We start from the raw sequence: 26,458 nt of genomic DNA, 5'->3' as shown, positions 1-26,458 counted from the left end.
TGGAAGAATCAGAACTGGCTTCCAGGAAAACAAAGGAAGTGAACAATTATCATGAAAGTCTAGAATTTGCTGGACTTGTGAGCGTATGCAGTTCTGATTGGCAGGCTCCTTCCAATGACTTCTAAGATGTAGTGTAGACACATACCTATCTAATAATGGGTTTGTACAGACCCATCAGAAGGACAGCTGCTCTGGAATTACTGGTGCCTCGTATTGTTTAGAAGCTGCAAGTTTCCAGAAATTCTTTTCAAGCATTGCCTGCTGAATCTCTTGCTGCTGAAAGTATAGAAGTTTCTTCATTTGCTGTATACCTTATGCACCGACATGAGTCTGTCTTCCTCTTGCGCAGCCTTGTGTCATTTTCTTCAAAGTCCTTCTTAACACATCACAGCCCCCCATGCCACTGCGTGTTCTGTTTACAGGCCATTCACAGCAACTCTAGTTCTTGCTATGGTTTCCCTTATTTGGGTCTCATGGCACAGCTGATTTCTTTGTGCCAGATTTCCAGTCACTTGGCTTAATCTACACTAAGAGGCGAGTCAGTGTCTTTCTGCCTCTTGACTGGCAAGACTGCGCTCTGTTGCCGGCCTTCTTATTTTTTTAGAGTTTAATTATTTGGTCCGTATTCTATCAGGTCTTCATTTTGCCATTTTATAATCTACTGTCTATCTCATGGATTCGAAAAAGCATTAACTGTCCCTTTGTCTCATCGTACACCTCGTCTACAGAACAGTTTGCTGTTTACCGTTTTCCACAGAAAGCACCCAGTGTTTCCTGCTGAGCCCGTATTAGTTGTCCTTCTCCCTAACGTTGTCCTTTCTTGCCACCTCTCTTGTAGGAGATATAGAAGAGCGAAAGAGTAACCTGCAGTGGCCTTCAGCTTCCTTAGTTCCCAAGGAAGCGCAAGGTACACACTTAGATGAGGGGACCCTTTTGCCTAGTACATAGTTTCCTTTTCTACTGTTGACCATTTAAGATTGCCTTCTTCTCCAGTATCCCTGTTCTTGTGAGATGCTTCGTAACTTTTCCCCTTACTGTACGTAATTTGCATGTCATACTGTGGGAGCTGTGCAGTGTACCAGTACGGGCAATAGTGCTTCCCTTCTTCACAGTCGAGTGGTTCACAGTTGGCTTTTTCCTCTGCACTACCTTCAGGATATGTAATTACTGAACCTCTAGCTTGGTCTTGTGTGGTAGAAAAAAAATTCATAAAGATTTACCTTCATGCCAGGCAGTGTAAAGGAGTCCAGCATGTGTTACATTTGTAATGCTTCAAACGAGGGTTATAATACAATGCCCTGGCAAACACGGGACTCTTCTGCATTAGAGAAAATCATTTGATAACTAGTCTTCTGGCCTCCAAGGATATTAATGTAATTTGGTTAAAAAAACTAGTTCCTCACATGCAAGACTCTAAAGTTGTTGGTGCACGGTTTAGGTGGAATGGTGTTCCTTTGCTTTTGTGACAATGGGACCATATTATTTGGAAACAAGATATGAGGGGGAGAGTGGTGAAGTGGGTTGCAAAACCAAATTCCTCTCACCAGGTGCAAGACAGTACTGCCCACTTCACAGTCAGTATTTCTGTGATGAGTAAAAAGGGGGAACACGCAGTAACAAAACAAAAAACAATTCATACAAAAGGGTTTCCATAGTCTGAAAATCTACTTCCAGATCCGTCAATTTGGCGGTCTCAGAAAATAGGACACAGCTTACAGCAGTCACCAAAAAATAGGAGAGGACCTTTTGTAATCGGTCAGCACTTTTCAAGCACTTGTGCTTGTGGCGGCATCCACCTTGCGGGAGCGAGCAGCGGTGAGCAGGGGCAAGCAGGGGCCATCTGTTTCCAATTAGCGTGGCCGCGCGCGCTTGTTTAACAGTCTCTCTTCTAACCTGCTTTTCTCTTCCTCATATACGTCCGCTCTTTATCCTGCTCTCTTATCTGGCTTTTCTTTGACGTGCTTCGTCCAGCCGACCACCCTGTGGTCGCTCTCCCTGGCCTCGCTACTGTCTCTTCCTACCCTCACTGTGGCCCGACCTCCCCTTTTCACTGCGTGGGGGAGGGGTGCGCCCGCGGCCCTCCCCAGCTGTATGTAAACAGTGACCTGCCGTGCAGAATGTTAGCTTTCCTAATCGTGCTCAGGCAAAAATAACTGAATGCTGCTCATTAAAAAGTGAAAAATAGTCACCGGCCGCTCCTCGGCGTCCATGCTAGTTTGTATCCTGTATTTTTCCATGAGCTGCGGGCTCCGACCTTGACACCTGGTGTTGTGGTCTCAGAGAGCCTCCCCCCAGTACCAGCCGGGCCTGGCGCGCACTCTTGTAATCCTGCAGCAACAGATGGCAGCCTGCACTGCACGCCTCATGGAAGCAGTGAACAGTACAGAGGGTCTGCGCAGGCGCATAGGGCACCCGAGTCGCGCGGGGCATCTTCGACCAGACTTAGCTCATTGGCCAGCAGGAGCTGTAGTAGGTCTGTAACTCCCATGCCAGGAAGTTTGTGAAGGATCTCTTGCAACTTGGTCTCAAAGGGATACAAGTGAATAAAGTTTTCCGAGTACACAGAGGCAGAACCCACCACAGAGTAAAGTTCTAAATACAAAAAAAAGGAGGATTTTTCAAGGGAGGTAGCAATCAGTGGTGCACCAGGGCATGAGGGGTCCAATGCACCCAAACGATGTCTGTATTTTAAAGATTAGCCACATGCTTGCACCACGACCCTTGCATCGCATCCTTGTTTTGCCACTGGAGTCTTCCTGAAAGATACATTGTACAAGAAGCATTGACATAGCCAATAGGTCTCGCATTTGGGACCTTATAAGTATTTAGTTATGCAGCACAATATCCTTGGTGCAACAACATCAACCGTTGCATGGCTAAACACTTATAAGGTCCCAAAGGCAAGACCTATTGGCTATGCCAATGGTTGTTTCTACAAGCCAAAAACACGGTTAGACCTGAATGAAGCGTTCTCACTCCATCTTGCAAATAAAAATTTGACTTTGCGGTCCTAAACGATTTGTTGAAGATGAGCAAACTTTGAAACTTACAGTCCGAGCTAGAGCTGAACAGTCAAGCAGTTGGAGTTTTGGAAACAACGCTGTACGTCTGAAAATACAATATAACTTTGTCTTTGTGTAAATTTGAATCAAAGACGAGATAATGACAACAGGGTGTGTTTCGAGAGGACTGTCAGGCAAAATATTGCTATGTTTACGATTGCAGCCACTGTGCGACTGACTTATACCGCATCTGAGAGTCTCTTGGAAAATCTAAGAACATTGTAAACATAAATTAAGACTCAGAATATATCTATCGGTTTATTTTGGAAATATACCTCTTCAATAAAAATTTACTATGTGAAAAATTGGAATAAATATTGAAGCGAGAGCCATGTAGGGCTTTTAAGACTAGCTGCAATTTGTCAGAGCATCTGCCAAGGAGTATTTCATCCACTAAACCACGTGCTTCCATGAATAAAAGTCCTATTATACTACATGAAAGACAATTTAAAAATGCATCTCACATTTAAGGCTAAAAACATCAGGCAGGCACACCCCCCACTCATAAAACAAGAGAAAAAGAATCCTAGATTTACTTACACTTACCAGCATCTAGCATTTTTCTCATGCGCAGGTAGCTGATGGTCAGACGCATTATAGAAGCTTTGTCAAGATGGGAGCTCACGTGATGTGGAAGTGGTAACTGATGAGACAGTTCATAGAAAACCTCCGATTCCTTACTTCTTCTACACCTAGCGGCATCTCTAGACTTCTCCTTTCTGCGCTCGGAACTGACTCTGCATAAAAGAAATAAACAAAGAAAAAAATATGACCTAATTGAAAGCATGAAAAATGACAATAAAAAAATCCATCTATTTACCTAAGTGACTTGAATTCAGTTTCACTGCAATATTTTTCTAACTAAAAGTAGGAAACACTGCGTATTGTAGTTTGTCCAGTACTCTTGGATCCATGGAGTCTTTCAAATAGTAAAATCTTTAGTGTTTATCCTGAATCTAGACCTAACCCCATCTAATACCACATACGTCACAAACGTGACGACTTGAGTACCTCCTGGTTGCATTCAATAGGAATTTGTCTGTCCTGGGAATTTGAGGGTTTTATTTTTTATCCACCACCCCAGTCTATAGAGGGAGAGTATGGTCAGTGAATTGGGGTAATTTCTGGAGAAAATGTTTTCCTCATGGGGGCCACCTGAGAGCACTTACCGGTTATTGGCGGTTTGTAAACTACCGGCTTGGAAAGAGCTGATGTTGCTTCCTCTGTTGAACGGATCCTCAGTTATGGTTAGTTATGCTGATTTTTTTTAGTCAAAACAGTTTTTATTTGTTTCAGGTATACAAACAGCAGGACAGATCGTACAATACAGTTTCTTTATTGACGTACATAGCTAATGATGGAATCAGCGTCTCAGCATTTGTGGAACCGGCTATTATCAACAGCTTGCAAGTTGCCCTCAACAGGCAGGACTGAAGAGATAACAATCCTGCTTTCCCCATCCCCCTTTCTCCTCCCTCCGCCGCCGAGTTATGCTGATTTTTAATAATGGAAGTAGTACTGTAAAATAAATTTGTTTGCACGCTTTGGTTATTAGTGCAGGGCTACAGACTGGCTGTTGAATTTCTTTAAGGACAACGAGAATTATTTTCATCTAAAGCTTGATTGTAAAAGTGCAGCTAGTGCTTCGTTAATTAGGGAAGTATTGACGTTTGTTTCACCTTAAAACCACTTTAGCTATAGCACATTAAAGTGGGTCATCGACCCTATAACGGGTAACGTGGAATAATGTTAATGATAGTAATGACATAACAGCCTTATTTTAAAACGCGCAAGAACTGCAAAGAACTAAAACACTAAATAATAAAATCCGGAGGTAGCGTCACGTAATTCCCAAATGGAATGGATTTTACTATACAAGCACATCATGCTATTTTTCGTCTACACCAATATGTCACAGAAAGCACACAGATCTTACCCCAGGCTCACGGCAAGATGTTGGCTTCCCTTAAGCTCAGGCTGGAAAGTGTGGGGCTATACAAGGTTATTTTTTCATGATCTTAGCCTCCTCAGTTGTAGGAGCAAATTGCTGAGGAGGTGCATGACGAGGAGGGCATGAAAGTTGGGGGAAGAAACAACTTGTGCTTGAGGGAGGGTGTGCAAATAGAGGGAAGGTGTGAAAATAGAAGGGACCTAACAAACTAATTTTAAATGGTGATGCAAATAGAGCAAGACAAGGATATGGTAGGGTAATGAGTGGGACTAGCTAAGCTCCAGAGCAGAAGCTTAATTTCAAGAGCTCTGGTGTTGGTTCACTTTCCTACATGTTTGGTTCAGGCAAGCACTGCTGATGTGGCATACAGACATGCCAACAAGCTTTCCTAGCCGGAAAAAACAATGGTGTTCCAAAATGGAGAACCTTGCAGACTTGCTCAGGGTATCCATACTCCACATTTGGGGTTCCGAGTTTTGATGGATGGAGAATTCTGAAAAGGAAGTTCTCAGAATTTGAGTTGTAGGCTCTTAATGATGTATAACCCAGAGATGCTGTAGTAAATAGTTACAAGATGGCCTATAAACGGACCCGGGTACCTCCAAGTGGCAGGCACCTTACTGGTGGAACATGGGAATGTGCACTTCACCACTGCTAACCGGCTTTAAAGTGCTGGTGCTCTTCCCCAAAAACCATCGTACAACTGGATTTCACCCGATTGGTACATCCAATTTACTTGTAATTTCCCCGTATATAGTACCACGGGTACCTAGGGCCTGCAAATTAAATGCTACTAGTAGGCAGTACCACTGATTGCGCCACCCACTAAAAGCAGACTTTTAAATGATGCCTCAAGCCAGTCAGTGCACACAGTGTGGAAAAGTAGGTCTGTTATCTTGCCATTCACTCCACCATTTTGTGCTATACTCTTCATGACTGACCTTCTCTCTCTTTCACGATCACTCTGGAGCTCCACTTTTGACCTCCCACATTGCAGGCGTCCAACAGCTACCATCTGCAGACCTATCAGATTGACCCCTGCTTGCTGTGTAATCATTCCTCTCTCCTGTGCCCTGCAGGGGTCCAACAACTACCATCTGCGGACTTATCTGATCGAACTTTACTTGTCGTATAAACATGCTTTTCGCCTACACCCTGCAGGGGCCTCACCGCTACCATCTGTGGACTTATCAGATTAACCTTTGTTTGACATATAATCATGCCTTTTTCACCTATGCCCTGCAGGGGCCAAACAGCCACCACCTGCTGATTGTATCATAACTGAGCATTGCTTGTCTGTAAATTATTGGTGTTTGTTATTGTTCACCTAGCACGCACAGGGTGGGGATGAAGGGTATATAAGGTGCAGAAGCAAAGCACTCAGGAGATTGCCTCCTCAGACAAGCTGCGGGTGTCTGTTGCCGATGCTCTCTCTCCATCTCATGAGATTGTAATAAATATCCTTTATCTCGGGGCTCTAGTGTTGGTCTCAGTTTGGATCCCAGACCCGTGGATGAAGGGTGGACCCTGCACCTTTGGGTGGTCCCCCAAAAGACCCCCAAATCCACAATTGGCGCCCAATGTGGCGCCCGATCAGAGACGCGGCTGCCCGGTTGAGGGGTCCAGAGGAGGAAGTTGAACGGACGGTGGTGGGGCATACCTACGCGAAAAAGACCCTCGTCCTCGTAGCCACCACCCGACCTTCACTACATCCAAAAAGACCCCCGCAAGGGGCTCCGGTCCTGACTCGGGCCCCCGATAGACTTGGACGATCTTTGCAGTAAAGAGACTGCCTGGAGAACGAGACAAAGGATTCTGGTAGGGTCGCTGGTTTGCGACACCTTTTTGTTATTTGTTTGGTTAGCTGGTTTTCTTCGGTAAGAAGTCACTCTTTGCAAAGAGTGATACTGGGCGGGTAATGTGGACGTTTTGTCCGAACTAGAAATTTGTAGAGACGTTTTTTAAAACATAGAAAAACATGCCCACGTTTAGTAAATTTGCACGATGGTTTGGTTGTTGTATATCTCGATCGAGGGTGTTGGTAGATAGTCAGGCGGCTACCCCAGAAGGTATCTCAAGTAAGGATATGTACATAAAATACGGTATTTCTCCCATAATGTATCATTCATTATGGCATAAATACACGTCCAAGGATAAAGAGACTCAGTGGCCCATATATGGTTCTTTTGAATCTCACAAAATTGAGGCTGTAAAAATACAGCTCTTTAGACGAAGGTCGCGACAAGCTATGTTTGACGCCCTGGGCCAATGGAAAAAGGAGGGAGCTGAAAGAGAGAGAAGGGCTCAGGCGAGGCTCGAAAGAGCGATAAACAGACATTAATAGAATTACAGCAGGAAAAAGTTGCATCCAATCTTGCGTGCACAGACAGAGAACACAGGTTGAATGTGCCTGGTCAGTATCCTGTGCGTCATACACCACTAGCGCAAGCAGACCCCCATGAAGAGGAGCTTCTCCTCCATCCATTGCCACCACCGTACCATGTCCCTCCCCATCCTATCCCACGGCCGGCCGATGGAAATGTACCCTCTGAAAATGCACAACCCCTGCCTCCCGATCCCACTGCCCCTCCCGCTCAATCTGACCCCGAGACCACATCTTCTGCTCGATCCCACACACCCCGCATTACATCCGCACAGAAATAGGCCTTGGATGGTCTAGTTCGCACCTGCCTGGAGGATCTTTTCACCTCTAGCCAAGTCCGTGCTATCTATGAAGCCTATGCACCACCTAAAAAGGGCTACTTCCTACAACAATTTGCTTATGAAGTATTCTCTCTTTATGAGAAACGCCACGAAGTGACACCAGCAGACCATGTAAGAGGATTGTATCGTATGTTGACAGAGGGGAGAGGAAGTGCTGAGGAAAGCAACAGTTTGTTAGCACTCACGCTACAAATGATGGAGGGTCTAAGGAGAGACCAGGAGGAAGAGGAAAAGCCACTAGTAATGGAGGGTGCGACTGGAGGTTGTATGGCACCAATAAGGGAAGCAGCTCCAGTCTTTGTCCCCGCTCGAGGGGCAGGTACTGCTGAGGGACTGGATAGTCCAGATGCCAAAAGTAGGAAGTTATATAATTGGGTGTACACTCCGTGGCTTCTCGCTGACATCTTAGCTTTCAAAAAGGACTTGCCTGACCCCCGGAAGAATCCTACGGGATTCTAAGAAGGGCTGGACACGGTTATTACCACTTATACGATGAAACTGACTGACATAGATCAGTTCTTTGGGTTAATTCTGCCCCCAGATATTTGGAGACCCATAAGGAAAGTTGACGATGAGGCCTTGTTCAAACATAAGTGGGAGGATTTGACGACAATGGATAGGGACAGAAAACCAGGTGAAAGGCCTGCAGAAGCTATTTTAGAGCTGCCAGGTAACATAGTAAAAAAATTGAAGGCCACAATTCCAGCTAGGAAAGTAGATTGGACAGCCATCACTGCTTGTAAACGAAAATCTGAGGAAACATCGGACTACTTCTCCCGCCTCAGCCAGGTGTTTATTGACTATAGTGGACAGGACTCGACGACTGAGACAGGTCGACACTTACTAGTTCAGACTTTTGTTAAAGGATTGTCGCCACCCATCTCCACAAAGCTACAGAGTAGCGAAAGCACGTGGCCTGCTGAAACACCCACACAGATCTCGACTATGGCCCAATATTATGAACATCTGCAGAATAAGATAGAGGAGGAAAAAGATAAGAAAAGAACTTGAAGAAAAAGTAATGCTTTCCCAAATAAGCATCAGCGGGGGAGGAAACAGTAGAGGTCCACAGTATAATTATATGCCCGCAACTGCTGGAACACACCCACCCCCACGTCAACTGTCCCAGGACCAATGCGCATATTGTAAGGAAACAGGCCACTGGCGCGCAGATTGTCCTCTTTTACAGCGAAATACAATGGGTCGGGGAAGGGGACTGAGTAGAGGTAGAGGAAGAGGAAGAGTCCCACCCTCCAACGGACAACGCCCCAATGTCTTCGATAACAATAGACAGGCTTCTGCACACGATTTTTCTGGTGACCACTTCCCAGACAATGAATTTGCATGAGACAGCCAGGGACAGGGAAAGGAACCAGTGGAACTTCCAGTTGATCAATCAGGGCCCTATGTCACAGCTTCAGTGGTTGGAACTCAGGGAAAATTCTTGGTCGACACAGGGGCTTCTAGAAGTGCCCTCTCACATAAGCTGATTCCTAGGGCGCCCCTGTCTGGCTTATCGGTCACATCTGTAGGATTTGACGGCACGCCCCCCACCAACCCCCTTTCTACTGAGGTGCCCCTGGATATACAGGGGAATGCAGGGATGGCCTCTTTTCTGCTCTCCCCAAACTGCCCAGACAATTTGATGGGCATTGATCTCTTAAAGCATTTCAGAGCCACCATTCGCTGTTCTCCTCAGAATGTCAGAGTCCTACTGTTTGATAATGATTGCCCCCTAGGTTATGAATCCCGCCTTTATTGTCTCACTGATTCCGAACAGCAGGATTTGTCCCAGTTACCGGACACCCTGTGGGCCATCATGGACACCGACGTGGGGGAGATTGTGATGGATCCTATCCACATAACAGTTAAACAGAATGGACCTCTTCCTCGCCTCCCCCAGTATAAAATTTCTGCAGACGGCGAAAAGGCTCTCATGACTATAGTACAGGATATGATTGCAGCTGGGGTAGTTGAGGAAGTTCAGTCTAACATTTGCAAAAGCCCCATCCTTCCAGTTTTGAAACGTACATCCACTTCTGAGAAAATATACGGTTTTGTCATTGACCTCCGCGCAATTAACAAAATAGTGGTCCCACAATATCCTGTGGTCTCTGACATAACTATATTGACAATGATCCCCTCAACTGCTACTACCTTCACAGTAATAGATCTCAAAAATGCCTTTTTCTCCATACCAATACATCCTGAGTCACGCTATCTTTTTGGTTTCATCATAAAAAACAGATCGTACAGATTGTCGGGCTCCTCAAGGGTATACTGAAAGCCCTAGCATCTACAGCCAGGCCCTTAAACAACAGCTTGACCAAATACAGTTACCACCCGGCGCTGTTCTCATCCAATATGTCGATGACATTCTGTTGGCTGCAGACACTCCGGCCCTGGCTCGCACAGCCTCTTACTACACTGCGCTTTTTGGCATTACAGGGCCATAAGGTATCCAAAAATAAGCTACAGTATTGTAGACAGCAGGTGACCTACCTCTGCCATCTGCTGTCTAAGGAGGGACGTACTCTCACACCTGACCACATCCAAACAATACTACACCTTTCCTCTCCCACAACCCAAAGAGATGTTCGTGCACTAATTGGTCTCACTTCCTTTTGTCGCCAATGGATACCTAATTTTTCCCTCATAGTTAAGCCACTCCTTGCTTTGCTTACAAAAGACACACCCACACCTCTTCCTTGGACACATGAACACGACCAAGCCTTTCAAGACTTACGCCACGCTCTTTGCTCTGCACCAGTATTGGGCACACCTGATTACTCTAAACCCTTCTGCCTCTACACCCATGAGCGCTCAGGATGTGCTCTCAGTCCTGACCCAAATTCACAGCACCAAACAACGCCCATGCGCTTACTTTTCGGCCACCCTAGACCCAGTGGCCCGAGGTCTGCCCTCTTGCCTTAGAGCGGTTGCAGCAGCGGCAGTCTCTATCCGACAAAGTGAAGGGATTGTGTTGGGAACTAGATTGACTGTATTAGTTCCACACGCAGTCGACATATTATTGAATCAGACAAAGACAACACCTCACTAGTGCACGACTAACAGGATACAAACTTACGCTGTTAGCACCCCATATCACGCTAAAGAGATATGCGACCTTGAATCCTGCCACACTCCTGCCCACACCAGATCCTGACATCCCAGACATTGCACATGACTGCCTCTTTCGAACAGACTAAGGGACAGGTAGACTTAAAAGACACCACTCTCACGGAACAGGATTGGCAATTGTGGGTGGACGGATCTTGTATTAAACTATCAAACGGTACCACATCTGCTGCCTATGCCGTCACCACTACCAATACCATTGTTGAGACTGCACGCATACCTCAGAAATCGGCCCAGGCCGCAGAACTTATAGCTCTCACCCGCGCTTGTATCCTTAGCCAGGATCTCGCTGTCACCATCTATACCGACAGCCAGTACGCCTTTGGAGTGGCCCACAGTTTTGGTATCCTTTGGAAGGAGAGAGGGTTCTTAACGTCACATGGTACGCCCATTCAGCATGGTGACTTAGTCACTGCATTGCTCCAACCATTGACACTACCCAGAACATTAGCTATTGTTAAATGCAACGCACACAAGAAGGTCACAGACAAAATAGGACTAGGAAATGCATTTGCTGATGAGACAGCCCGGGCTACAGCACAGGAAAGAATACATACCCCTATGTACATAGTAAAATCCCAAGCAGAGAAGTGGCATGATGTTAGACAACAGATCCGGGACATCCAGTCCACTGCCACCTCTGAAGAACTTCAAAATTGGAAGAAGGGGGGCATGCTTGATGAAGAAAATTGTTGGCGATTCCAAAGATGCAAAACTTTGGAAATTGCCATATGCTTATCTCCTCCCATTGTTGAACATGACTCATTTGCCAGAACACACCAATGCTGCCACCATGACTAAAATATTACAGGAAGTGTGGGATAACCACCAACTCCGGTCTACCGCCTCCAGGCTGGTCCAACAGTGTTTGGTTTGTCTCCGCTACAATGTAGGTAAAGGGACTCTGGTACCTCGGGCAGGATATGCCATCCCCACATCACCTTTTGAAGTTCTGCAAATAGATTATATCCAAATGGAACGAAGCAACAACCTTAAATATGTTTTGGTGGTTGTTTGCGCATCCAGCAAATGGGTGGAGGCTTACCCGGTTAGAGACAACACTGCCCTAACCACCGCCAAGATATTGCTGAAGGAATTCTTTCCCCGCTACGGCCTTTGCTGAGTCCTATGGAGTGACAGTGGGAGTCATTTCATTGGAGAAATAGTCAAGCATATACTATCAGGATTAGGTGTTCGACAAAAATTATATGCAGTCTTCCACCCCCAATCAGCAGGCCTAGTCGAAAGATACAATACCACGATCAAATCCAAACTAGCCAAAATAGTAGAAACTACGGGGCTAAAATGGCCAGATGCGCTACCACTGGCCCTTCTATCAATAAAATCTGTCCCGCATTCCCGCACCTCATTGACTCCGTATGAGGTGGTCTTTGGACGCCCAATGAACATCTGGGGCGCACTCCCTGCTACCACATTGTCTGATTCACCTTGTGAATTGCTGAGTGATTATTTGTCCGTACTTAAACAAACTTTGTCTTCCATTCATCAGCAGGTCCAGGAAGCATTGCCTGATCGATCCACCGGGCCGGGACATGCCATTCGACCCGGCCACTACGTCATGGTAAAAAACTTTGCTCGAAAGAAGACGCTGGAACCCCGGTGGAAAGGGCCCCTGCTAGTCCTTCTGACCACTAGAACGGCCCTGCGAGTGGAAGGCAAGAAATCCTGGATCCATGCTGTGCACTGCCGGAAGATCCCAAGCATCACTCAAACTGATCCTACCTTGTCCACCTACAAGGAAGTTCTAACGTGCGACCCCCCTGTGTGTGGTCTCCCAGAACCAGAACTGGAATTATTCAAAGATAACACCGTGCCAACTAAAGAAAGATACAACCTACGCCCACGCATAGCCTCTAGAGCTCCAGCGACCGGACAGGGGAGGTGAGCCAAAAGTCGCAGGGCGTTAGTATTATCTGGAAGGGTGGATTGGTACTCCAGGTAGCGGGGTACTGAGAAGCCTAGCCAGGAGAAGCAACCACCGGCGACACGTAGGGCTCACCTTTTCTCTCCAACAGCTGTACAGCCTAAATGAAGACTGATTATGACAAACAAAGAAAACATGGAACTTTCCAACAAGAAGATAGCACTATGTAACAAACTGCATAATAACAGGTCAATAGCTTTGACGACAGTTCTCCTCCACACTATTATCTTTGGCATCCTCTTCTGGATCCTAGAGGAAGGGGCACCAGCCAAGGATACCATATTGCCCACTGATGCCACGCCTCCTGAACATTCCCATGTCTCCTTGTCCCCTTATCTCCAAAATAGGCGACAAGAGCTTTGGAACACCTTCATCCAAATGTTGAATCAACATAATGAGGTATTGAATAAAACGAACTATTGGGTCTGTGGTCTCCTGCCTCACTCCACGGAGAATAACATTCCCTTCCTCCCTTACTCTTACTCTATACACGCCTCTTGCGCTGCCTGGATGTCGCTCATCATGGGCGCCCATCGGTCCAGCGGCCTTGCCGACATCACTCTCCAACAATTGCAAGATGAGTTCTGGCAGAACAAAACGGGCAATGCTGTTTGTCCAAAGAACAATTCTACACGCATGTCTGATGAGAAGGAGGAAATGCTGGTATTCGACTACCAGTAGAATACGCTTCTCCAGCTTCAAAGCAAGGACACCCGCCAAGCGGACCCCACCGCTAGCTGTTGTTCATATTCCTGGACTAATGTGTATCAGAGGCTTAGGTATTGAGTACGTTGGGGACAGCCCTTGTGTCGTGACAACAACTCTGAATACGACATCTCCACCGCCCCTTGTTGCCTCCCCAAACACCTACTTCGTGTGTGGAACAAAGGCCTACACTTGGCTTCACGAGAACTGGGGCGGCACATGTTACATTGCTTTCCTCCTGTCTACATTGCTTCTCCTCTTCATCATCGCGCCCGCCGCAGCAACGATGTGGGTGAACAAACAGACACAATCTCTCAACAATTCCTGGATGCCATGAAGGGCATCCTTCCCTTCTGGGGACCAATGGCAAACAGCGGAGCCATTCGCCACCTCACCAGAGTCATGGAAGCCACCGTCAACATCACAGCTGGTATTTTGGCCAACAACACTGCGGAGCTCCAAGCGGTACGCCTTGTCACTCTACAAAATCGCATGGTCCTTGATGTCATCCTAGCTGACAGCGGAGGAGCATGTCGCATCATCGGCACCAGCTATTGCGTGTATGTTCTGGATCATTCATAATCTGTCTACGAGGCCATTTCCGCACTCCATCGAATAGCCTCTGACCTCCATCAAGATACAGACCCATGGTCCCTTGGTTCTTGGATATGGCAACTTCTGCTGACATGGGGATGGAAGGTTCTAATGATCATCCTGATACCTCTTGCCCTGGTTCTCTTTTGTTGTCTTTACCGTCAATGTGGTCCTCCACTCTGTGGCCTCTGCGCAAATGCTATCAAGTCAGTCCCCGTAAATGCACAGGTCAAGAACGATAAAATAAGGACTGAACGTGAGACACAGCTATTGATGAACATTGTAATGGACTAAAAAAAAAAAAATGGTTTCGCTTATGGCAAAAGGAGGGACTGTGGAAAAGTAGGTCTGTTATCTTACCATTCACTCCACCATTTTGTGCTATACCCTTAATGACTGACCTTCTCTCTCTTTCACGATCACTCTGGAGCTCCACTTTTGACCTCCCACATTCCTGCACAGACGCTCACACCCTGTTCGTGCTTTGACCTGCCACAAACTGACCAGCCCATGCTCAACCAGTCGGACAGGGAGCTTTCCAGATGTTTATCGTCCTCACCCTGCACACTATGCCCTGCAGGCGTCCAACAGCTACCATCTGCAGGCCTATCAGATTGAGTGTCCCAAAGCGTGGTTGGGCACACCCAGTGTTGTTTAAATACCCCTCACACACCAAGAATGGCCCATGGTGTCATGCTTCATCATTGGGGTCTTCCCGCCCCGCTGCGGGACGGGGCGTGCTACGACCTACGACTACGTGGGAGCACTTTTGATGAAGTACTATGTGTGATGTAAAGGGAGGGTCTATTGTAGTTGTGAGAATGTGTATGTTAAAAAGCAACTGGCCCAGGGAGACAGAAAAAACTTTAATTTGTCCCGAGAGGGCTGGTGCTAGTAAAAACAAAAGTGCGGAGTTTGCCTACGTAATGTGTGGTTACTCCTTGTGGGTCAACATGTTTCGATGCTGGGCATCTTCATCAGGACAGAAAAAAGATCCCTCCCAACTTAGAAGCATGTGCTTAGAAAATACGTAAAAGTGAAAAAATGCAGTAAATAATGCACGTATATACAATACCTAATAGTATGTATGAAGATCTGCAAAGGGAAACAGAGACTTTATCAATTTCCCTAGAAGGAGAGCGTAGTACCTGTAAATGTAAACAAACGCCACAATGTGACTTTAAATAGCGTGCTTCAACTGTAATATTAGCGTTATCAGGAAGTGTGCAGTGACCTGTAAAAGAAAGGACAGTACAAGACACTACACAACAGAAAACACACACTTTATAACTAAACGTGAAAAATCATTGGCATTTCAGGTGGGAAACGTGGTTAAAAACAAAGGTGCATACTTATATGTATATGAGGAAAATGCCTCATGAACCTAGAACGGGTAGGATCATAATGGAGCTTTAGTTCTAGTGGGGAAAAAAGAGGTAAAAAAAGGATCAGGTTGTTACCTCCAGCGAAGGATTTGAGTGATGGACGAAGTCTTCAAACCGGAGCCGTGGCTCCGTACTTACGTGCCCTGGCTGACAATCTCAGCTACGAGTCTGTCCCTCCCGCGGTTCCGCTGTGTAGTGGAACCAGGGCGGGTAGAACGCTCTTAAAGCTCCCGTAATTGGCTTGGAAATGGGAGTCAGCTGATGACGGCGAAGCACCTAGAAGCGCTTCCGGGTTGGGGCTTTTACAGAGACTAGACCGCAACCCTTGCACACTGGGATACGGAAGTGGATAAAAATCTCTAGGTTGAAGAGATGTTGAACAAAAAAGGGGTTTTATAGTGCACCAATGTCTGGGGAACATTCAGTCTATGCCGGTTTGAAGTGACCAAAATGGATTACGGGGCTGGCGAAAAAAACAATGCTAAACTCATGATTGACGTTTAAAAAGGATTTTACGCTGTGGTTGATTCCTACATAAATACGTAAAGTCCGTTATGTGCACCAATGTCTGGGGACCATACCCATTGAACTATTGACCTTTGAAAAAGCCGTAATGGAAGATCTAAATAAGACACTTAAGAAGGAACACCAAACCTTTCAGAACACGACGAGATCCGAAAAGGAAGCACTACAACAGCTCGCCAATAATGTTGACATCACCATAAAACCAGCAGATAAGGGTGGAGCGACAGTCATCCAAACTACCACTAACTATGACACCGAATGCAGAAGACTCCTGGGGGACCAGAGGAATTATGAAATCCTCCCCGATGACCCTACGGAGGCAATCCGGATACGGATAATGGGAATGGTAGAAGAAGCAATCACACACGACTGGATATCCAAGAAAGAGGCTGATTTCCTCATTCAAAAATCACCCCGAACACCCTATTTTTATACCATCCCTAAAATCCATAAAAACCTCGATAATCCACCAGGGCGTCCGATTGTTTCGGGTATTGGCTCCATTCTTGAGCCTCTATGCAAATTTTCAGACGCTTTCCTCCGCCCTTTAGTCCAGGCTACTGATACCTACCTAAAGGACAAAAAAGCAGTCCTACAACTCCTTGAAGGTCTCAGTTTTGACCCCAATCAACATCTACTACTTGGACTAGATGTGGAGAGTTTATACACCAGTCTCCCACATAATGAGACCCTTGACATCATTGAAGAGGTTCTTTTCTCCGGTACCTGGAATTACCACACACCCAGGAATTTGGTCATGGAGTGTATCACCTTAGCCCTAAAGAAGAACTTCTTCTTATACCAGGATGTACACTATCTCCAAAAACACGGTACCAGTATGGGGAGTACCTTCGCGCCGAGTCTAGCGGGCCTGTACGTCCACCACCTGGAATCGCAGAAAATACTGCTTCAACAAAACCCATTTTTCAACAACATTATTCTCTGGAAACGCTATATAGATGACGTTTTAGTCATTTGGAAAGGTGATTCTGAATCAGTATCCATTTTTATGACTTGGCTAAATGAACAGAACTCCTTCCTCAAATTTACCCACACTGTCTCTAACAACAACTTGGTGTTTCTTGATCTATATATATATGCTGAAGAAGGAAAATTAAAATCCAGAACACACTTCAAACCGACGGCAAAAAATTGCCTGTTGCTCTATGACAGTTTCCATCCTCGCCATCTCCGGGATAATCTCCCTTACGGACAATTCCTCCGTTTACGGAGAAATTGCTCAGAGCTTACAGATTTTAAAACGCATGCCAAAGACCTGGAAAGGAGGCTTCTAGATCGCAACTATCCAGAACGAATAGTCAAAAGAGGACTCAAGCGTGCCAGGAATAACAATAGAGATGCTCTCCTGGAAAACCAAACACCGAAAGAACAGGTGACCAGACCAATTTGTGTGACCACTTATAATACCCACTCTAACCAAGTGTCCAAAATTATTAATAAGAACTGGAAAATTCTAAACTGTGGGGGTCTGGATCTACCTAAACCAATGTTCTCTCACAAACGCGGCCGCAGTTTGAGGGACATTTTGGTTCACACCAGACCCTGTCTCCTTTCAACACATCAAAATACGTGTAGTTTGTTGCCACCCATCAAAGGACATCACCCATGTGGCGTGTGCAGTACGTGCTCTCTTACGAAAAAGAGTACCCAGCTTACCTTTTCAAATGGTACGTCATGGGAGCAACGAAAGTTCACGAATTGTAACAGCAAGAACGTGGTATACCTCATTACCTGTCCATGCGGTATGGAATATGTTGGCATGACCACGAGACAAGTAAAGGTGCGGATTGGAGAACACAAAAGTAATATCCGCTGCAAGAAGAGTACGACCAAAATGGCCACCCATTTTCTGAATATGAATCATGGCGTGGATGAAATCAAGTGGACTATCATTGAACAACTCAACAATGATCGTGGACTCTTTGAAAAGGAACAACGTTGGGTGTTCCGTCTGGACACACACATAACGGGCCTGAACGATGATATACCTTGGGCACAATTGACATAATAAGGGTGTCTCCTTACTGGATTACTATCAATAATCTATCAAGATCGACGAGGTGTGAATAGTCAGAATTTGCCAAAACGTTGTGGGTGTACTTGCATACACCAGAGCACTTCCCCCACAGGGTGTTATGCCTTCCCCCTCCCCCCTCCTTTCCCCCTTCCCCCCCCCCCTCCCTTTTTTTTGATTACTGGCGCCACTCCTTCATTAGGCGCACTGTGTCAATAACGGACCTTACTTATTTATGTAGGAGTCTACCACAGCTTAAAATCTTTTTAAACATCAATCTTAAGCTTAGCATTGTTTTCGCCAGCCCCGTAATCCATTGTTGTCACTTCACACCTCCTTAGACCGATTTTTTTCCCCAGACATTGGTGCACATAACGGACTTTACGTATTCATGTAGGAATCAACCACAGCGTAAAATCCTTTTTAAACGTCAATTCATGAGTTTAGCATTGTTTTTTTCGCCAGCCCCGTAATCCATTTTTGTCACTTCAAACCGGCATAGACGGAATGTTCCCCAGACATTGGTGCACTATAAAACCCCTTTTTTGTTCAACATCTCTTCAACCTAGAGATTTTTATCCACTTCCGTATCCCAGTGTGCAAGGGTTGCGGTCTAGTCTCTGTAAAAGCCCCAACCCGGAAGCGCTTCTAGGTGCTCCGCCGTCATCAGCTGACTCCCATTTCCAAGCCAATTACGGGAGCTTTAAGAGCGTTCTACCCGCCCTGGTTCCACTACACAGCGGAACCGCGGGAGGGACAGACTCGTAGCTGAGATTGTCAACCAGGGCACGCAAGTACGGAGCCACGGCTCCGGTTTGAAGACTTCGTCCATCACTCAAATCCTTCGCTGGAGGTAACAACCTGATCCTTTTTTTACCTCTTTTTTCCCCACTAGAACTAAAGCTCCATTACGATCCTACCCGTTCTAGGTTCAGGAGGCATTTTCCTCATATACATATAAGTATGCACCTTTGTTTTTAACCACGTTTCCCACCTGAAATGCCAATGATTTTTCATGTTTAGTTATAGAGTGTGTGTTTTCTGTTGTGTAGTGTCTTGTACTGTCCTTTCTTTTACAGGTCACTGCACACTTCCTGATAACGCTAATATTACAGTTGAAGCACGCTATTTAAAGTCACATTGTGGCGTTTGTTTACATTTACAGGTACTACGCTCTCCTTCTAGGGAAATTGATAAAGTCTCTGTTTCCCTTTGCAGATCTTCATACATACTATTAGGTATTGTATATACGTGCATTATTTACTGCATTTTTTCACTTTTACGTATTTACTAAGCACATGCTTCTAAGTTGGGAGGGATCTTTTTTCTGTCCTGATGAAGATGCCCAGCATCGAAACATGTTGACCCACAAGGAGTAACCACACATTACGTAGGCAAACTCCGCACTTTTGTTTTTACTAGCACCAGCCCTCTCGGGACAAATTAAAGTTTTTTCTGTCTCCCTGGGCCAGTTGCTTTTTAACATACACATTCTCACAACTACAATAGACCCTCCCTTTACATCACACATAGTACTTCATCAAAAGTGCTCCCACGTAGTCGTAGGTCGTAGCACGCCCCGTCCCGCAGCGGGGCGGGAAGACCCCAATGATGAAGCATGACACCATGGGCCATTCTTGGTGTGTGAGGGGTATTTAAACAACACTGGGTGTGCCCAACCACGCTTTGGGACACTCATTCACCATTACCCCTGTTATCTGGTCTTTTGAGTACCTCCTTTTATAAGGTGGATCCTTTTGTTTATAAACTGATACCTAAGTGGAGGATGTATCCACCTTAGCGCTTACCTCTACACTCCCTAATCTTGTTATACTTGGCCTATCAGATTGACCTTTGCTTGCTGTGTAATCATTCCTCTCTCCTGTGCCCTGCAGGGGTCCAACAACTACCATCTGCGGACTTATCTGATCGAACTTTACTTGTCGTATAAACATGCTTTTCACTTACACCCTGCAGGGGCCTCACCGCTACCATCTGTGGACTTATCAGATTAACCTTTGTTTGACATATAATCATGCCTTTTTCACCTATGCCCTGCAGGGGCCAAACAGCCACCACCTGCTGATGGTATCATAACTGACCATTGCTTGTCTGTAAATTATTGGTGTTTGTTATTGTTCACCTAGCAGGCACAGGGTGGGGATGAAGGGTATATAAGGTGCAGAAACAAAGCACTCAGGAGATTGCCTCCTCAGACAAGCTTGCGGGTGTCTGTTGCCGATGCTCTCTCTCCATCTCATGAGATTGTAATAAATATCCTTTCTCTCGGCGCTCTAGTGTTGGTTTCAGTTTGTATCCCGGACCCGTGGACAAAGGGTGGACCCTGCACCTTTGGGTGGTCCCCCAAAAGACTTCCAAATCCACACAGTAGTGCAGTTTTAAACTACCAAATCAACCAGACAAAATCAAACTTTTGCCAATGCTAAACCTTCCTTTTTAATACATATAAGCCACCCTTAAAGTAAACCCTAAGCATTCTGCAGGGCAGGGGTGTTGTATTTAAATAGTAATTCATGTGTTTTTTTAAGTTTTACATGTCCTGGTAGTAAAAAAACTCCCAAATTTGTTTCTCACTCCTGTAAGGCCTAGCTCTCCCATAGATTAACTTTGGGTTACCTTATTATATTTATTAAGTACTGACTCTTGATTGAGAGCAAGTAGAAATGACCTGTTTGTACTAACTGCAATCTGAAATCTTCTCTTATGGTAAAGTCGATTTTAGATTACTATTTTGATATTACCACTTTTAGAAAGTTGGCCATTTCCTGCCCTAAACTTTGAGGCCTTCTAGGAGTTTCCAGCTGCTTGGGCCTGTTAATTGCTCCCTCATTATGAATGCCTATTGGGCCCAGACTGTGAACAATAGGAACTGGGTGTAGCTGAGAGAAGGCCATCCTGCCAGACTGGAAGGGTCAGAGTTGCCTTAGCACACCCACAAATAAGTTGACACCAAGCGTTTGACACCCTCATCCTGGGACATGGGCTGAAAGGAAATTCAAGAACCATCTGAGAAGGGTGGGGGGGGACTTCAGAATTTTCTTTCACTTCAAAGCTAGCACTAGGTATACATTCTGTATCCTCAGACCCACACTTCAGTACACACCTGGACCTCTGGGAGACTACAGTAGCGCCCCCCTGCCCCGCGAACTCCAGAGGACTGACCTTCTGCTAAGGGCTGCCTTGTTCTTCTGAGGCCCGCCTTGCTACTTGACAGAGGGAGAACCACAGTGACTCCAAGCATCATCTGGCTGATGACCGGTTCTGAGCTACAGAAACAAGCACCAGAGGCCTTTCAGCAACTGCCCAGCTGAACTGCTGCAACTGGCCCTGCTTGGACTTGCCCAAGCGCAGCTGTCCTCTGCTGGAGTGAGTTCCTGATCCTCAAGAGGTGCCTCCCCAGGTCCTGGACCCTTGGCTGGCATCAGCTGAGCTCTTATAAAAATCCTGAAGTCTAACTCCGTGCGCCGGACTTTGAGAAAGTAACTTTTTCAGCGGGACTAAGCTGCTCCATATATCCGGCCAACACTCCGCCTGAACTTGTGACTCTGTCCCAGTCTAGCGCGACCAGACATTCACCGTTAGTGCTTTCTGCTTCTTGGTACTATGTTTAATTAAACATTTACAACGACATAACTGCGGTTCCACTGTTGGATTTTTGTCATTTTGTTTTCAAATTGTTCATTAAATATTTCTCTTTTCTAAATTGTTGAGGGATTTTTCTTGTATTGTGGTTTCACTTTATTACTGTTTAAGTGCTGCAAAAATACTTTAAACATTGCCACAAAGGTAAGTCTGCCTGCTTTTGTGCCAAGCTACAAGAGTATTAACCACAGGTTAATTTTGTGGTTCAACCTAACATGGACTGTAGTTGTTGCTTGAGGAGGGTCTTCACCCCCCTCAACCAAAAGCCCAATTTCTCACAGGGTTTAGTTTTGCCTCTAGCTACATTGAAGGAGGCACACTGACCTGGATTTAACCCAAGCCTTTTTCAAAACAATGCAGGCAATGCAAGAGTATAGAACAGTGTATGATAACTGGTAAGTACAGGCTAAATTCTTGCTGGTTGCCTGTATAGAACATTTCAGAATAGCCCTTATGTTGTGGTAGGTTAGCCAGGACGTGTTACAGAAGTCAGACTTGCATACAGCAGTGCCAACATCCTTAATCCTTTCAATGATTGGATGATTGATATCCTTTTGTCATAAACAATTAGGGTATACCTTTTTTGGGGATCTAAAATTTTAAATGTGTTTCAGGGATCTTTTTTGCCATCACAGAGATGGATTGTTGCCTACCTGGAACTGGGAGCTTACATTTTGCACAATGTTATTGAGTCATATCCTGCTTACGGAAAAGATTAAAGCCCAAAATTACTGCTAAGTAGTCTAACATCTACAGGAGTATAGTGCAGCTTCAATACCACCACTGCATGCCTCCTCTCTAAAATTAAGGCTACTACAAATAGGTCAGCTAAATCAATGGATGTGAAAGTAAACAAACTATAAAATCTAAGGTTGGTCTAGTGGTTTACTTTCAGACTGCAAAAGTAACTAACTAGCATGTGTAATTCGTCTATATATGCACATAGAAATTCTTCACATTCTCAACTTTTACAAAACATGAGTACAAGGCAGTTATTACAGAAAACGTCTATGGTGGGGTTTAAGTGGGCAGGTTAAAAACAGATCAACTTATCAAATGCTCTCAAGGTAGCCACCAGATAATATAGCTTAAGAGTGCATGCGTTTGCACACAAGATTGCATAACATACATATACAGCAAAAGACACACAATTGGTGGACGGAATGCAGAACAAATCAAAACATTCTCCCCCAGTCAAGAGATCTGGGTTAAATCCATCATTCTTTTGCTCATCATGCCACCCCCGTTTAGACCTGCCCATATGCAAATCAGTCTTGGCTCTGTGCCTCATGGGAACAGTCCAGCCCTTACTGCCAAGCCAGGTCCTCCCTGGACTGGAAACTAGCATCCTAGGACCGGTTTCAGGGTTTCACCCCTCTTCAGCCAGGATAGCTTGATTCCAGTGGCAAAGTGAGCCCGGGACCTACGTCTAGGCATACCCGGCGCACTTAGGGCAAGAAAGCAAAAGAGACACAATTGATGGAGGCACAGGGTCAAGACTGATTTGTATATGGCCAGGTCTAAACTGGGGTGGCATGGTGAGCAAAAGAATTATGGATTTAACCCAGATCTCTTGACTGGGGGTTAATGTTTTGATTTGTTTTGCATTCCGTCCATCAATTGTGTGTCTTTTGCGAACATACATATACAGCAGGCACCTAAGAATCGTACAACTAAATGGAGTTAACCCCTTTGCCGCGGGGGTAATTCCGGTGCGGGGGGGGGGGGCCGCAGCGGTGCTGTGCTCGTGACGAGCCCAGCTCGTCATGAGGCACAGTGGAGCTGTGCTCGTGACGAGCTCGGCTCGTCACGACTCACTGTGCCTCATGACGAGCTGGGCTCGTAATAGGCACACAACGGGTGAAACAAACTGAACAGTGCTGAATATGAATGCAATTCTGCTAATCGCATGCTGCAGTTTTTATAAAGCCAGAAAAAAAACATCTCAACTACAACAACTACATCTCACTTTATGATTGCAGTTACTGGCTTTGGCAATGCCAGATCCTGTTAAAATGCACAGTCACTGAAAAAACAATAGCAGCGACTGGCCATGTTTAAAGTACAGAACACTGTTTTCTATACTTTCAAGATGTTAAGTCATTTGGTGTGCGCAATCAATGCAGTGGCCATCATGAAACACTAGACTACAATGTTTTCATAATTGTAAGACGGCTGCCACATTGCGTAGTGCAACGAGACAACACAACACAGCAGGCATCAATATTTTTATTTTGACTACTTTCAATGTGGCCTATGGGTTGCATAGGACCGTTACATCAGGCAACACAGCAGTCATCTTGAAAGTACACAAAGCAATGTTTCCTATACTTTTAAGTAGATAAAACTAGGTTTCCAGTATTTTTAACATGGCCAGTCACTGCTACTGCCAGTGGCAATGCTGAAGCACCTTATAAAATTTGCCATTGACAAAGCAACTAGTGGTGATCACCAGCGAGTGGAAGAGGGCTGTATAGGAGAGATGGAACACTGGGAAAAGGGTCATCAAGAAGCACAGGAAAGGGTGCTGCAGGTAAGCGACTAGAGAATCCCTTAGTGCGATGCCAAGGACTACTGGGAGGGAGTTACGAAGAGTTGGGGGTGGTGGAGTTCTGGGCTTTCAACAGCAAGGACATCTCCAAGCCTACCATCTGGATCAATAAACAATGGTTCTGCTGGAGTTTTCTGTCACTACACACACAACCTAACTCACTTTAAGTTTTCAAATAATTTTGCTTTATTTATTTTCAACTACACATATAAATGTCAACGAAATCACGTAAAGTTCTGACTGCGCAGTGCTCCAAAAGTACAGTGAAGTGCAGTATTTACAGTGATGCATTGGGATGTCATTAAAATTTCTGGTAAGAAACAGTCGAAAGTGGAATGGTACACCAAACAGCCAATATCATTTAGGTAAGAGAAATACTTCATTGGGCAGAGCCACAGCCCAGTCGGACTATATTTTAACAAATTGGTAACAAAAAGTAACAAACATCTGCGCTATCAAACCAGACATAAAAAAACACAGGCAAAATAGATGGGTGGCCAGAGTAGGGTTGATGCAGTGTTTGTTGATCCTACAGTAAATTTAAAGATAATTCAAAAATGTGCAGTGAAAATGTACAAATTCATTAGGGCTGCTTAAACAAGTAAAGAGAGCAACCGATGTTCTCTAAGCTTAGTATTATCCTCAATTACAAGACAGACAGTTATTACAAGCACAGTAAAGTACAACTATGAATTCCCTCTTTGCTTTGGATTATCATGATTTTCAATATTTTTTTCTTCTATCAAACGATCGACCCTTTTTACCAATCTAACCTATCTAGCCAATTTATTAACCTCTTCAATGCCCGTGACGAGCTGGTCTCGTCATGGGCAGCGGTCGCGCTGTGCCCATGACGAGACCAGCTCGTCATAAACCCCGCCCGCTAATACAACGGCCGGCACAGGGCGGGGAAAGGGGCGGGCACTGAAGGGGTTAACAAGAGACTAGATATACAAGTCATGTGTCAAAATAAATATTTGTGAATAATGTATTATTGGAATCAAGTACAGAATGGTGTAGACGAAAATTAACATACTAAATTGACTCCATACATGAGCGCCCTAAAACTCAAAGATTAAGTGAGCTAAAACAGTCTCAAGTTCAAGTAAGCCATAGCTTCCCACCTTGCCCCTACAGATGAGCACACAGTGATCTCAACATCAACATCCTGCAGGGGCAAAGCCATTAACATTTTAAAGAGAACCCCATCCCTTTTAACCTCAGGTTTAGAAGTTCGGGGTCAGTGGGGTTATCAATCATAAAGTAAGAATGGGGTGAAGCACTTCAGAAGCAGTTGTATGACCTCAAATGCAGATTGAGTAAAGTTTAACCCTATAATAACCTTGTTCATTTCTATTCCTGGGAAGGTCGCTGTGAATATGGAATAAGGTAATCAATAAATGAGAGGCATGTTAAAAGGATACCGAGCCAGTTACACTCCCTTAATGAGCTACTTCATTCTGATACATCTACTACTGTTAAACTATTTGAATATTCTTAGCAGTAGTCTTCAGCAAGGTGTTCGAGTCAAAAACCATATCAAGTCCACATCCCCATGCAGTTGACAGACACAATATCCTCGCCATCAGAGAATCCTAGAATAAAATGAAAAGTGCACTCAATCTTTACATTTCACTAGTCAAGTCCAGGGTATAATAAAGGCAGAAAGAGGCAAATAGAAGCTACTACGATTGCAGAGCTGAATGAACACAGACCAACATCAACATGTAGATAAGCAAGGCCAATAGGTTTTGCCTACGTGTGATCTATTGGGTTTGATTGAGTGGAGTGGAACTGTATTGTATGGAGTGTCATTTTGTGGAGTGGCACTCTGTTGAGTGGGAATAAGTTATGTGGAGTGGGAATAAGTTATGTGGAGTGGGAATAAGTTATGTGGAGTGGGAATAAGTTATGTGGAGTGGGAATAAGTTATGTGGAGTGGGAATAAGTTATGTGGAGTGGGAATAAGTTATGTGGAGTGGGAATAAGTTATGTGGAGTGGGAATAAGTTATGTGGAGTGGGAATAAGTTATGTGGAGTGGGAATAAGTTATGTGGAGTGGGAATAAGTTATGTGGAGTGGGAATAAGTTATGTGGAGTGGGAATAAGTTATGTGGAGTGGGAATAAGTTATGTGGAGTGGGAATAAGTTATGTGGAGTGGGAATAAGTTATGTGGAGT

General features: G+C 45.1%; 1 protein-coding gene across 4 annotated transcripts in view; it reads right to left on the bottom strand.

Moving 5' to 3' along the window:
• Positions 1-26,458, bottom strand: part of HIF1A (hypoxia inducible factor 1 subunit alpha) — a 263,036-nt gene that overhangs the window by 173,057 nt on the left and 63,521 nt on the right. For 2 of the 4 annotated variants that reach the window (XM_085626181.1, XM_085626184.1), the window contains exon 2: positions 3,603-3,799. In XM_085626181.1, coding sequence (XP_085482307.1) covers positions 3,603-3,799 — 197 coding nt within the window. The remainder of the gene's footprint in view (positions 1-3,602; positions 3,800-26,458) is intronic. The other 2 variants (XM_085626182.1, XM_085626185.1) reach the window with 1 other exon arrangement.

This window comes from Triturus cristatus, chromosome 9 (assembly GCF_964204655.1).
Source record: "Triturus cristatus chromosome 9, aTriCri1.1, whole genome shotgun sequence".
Lineage (NCBI taxonomy): Eukaryota > Metazoa > Chordata > Amphibia > Caudata > Salamandridae > Triturus > Triturus cristatus.
This window is presented reverse-complemented; position numbering and strand designations above follow the sequence as displayed.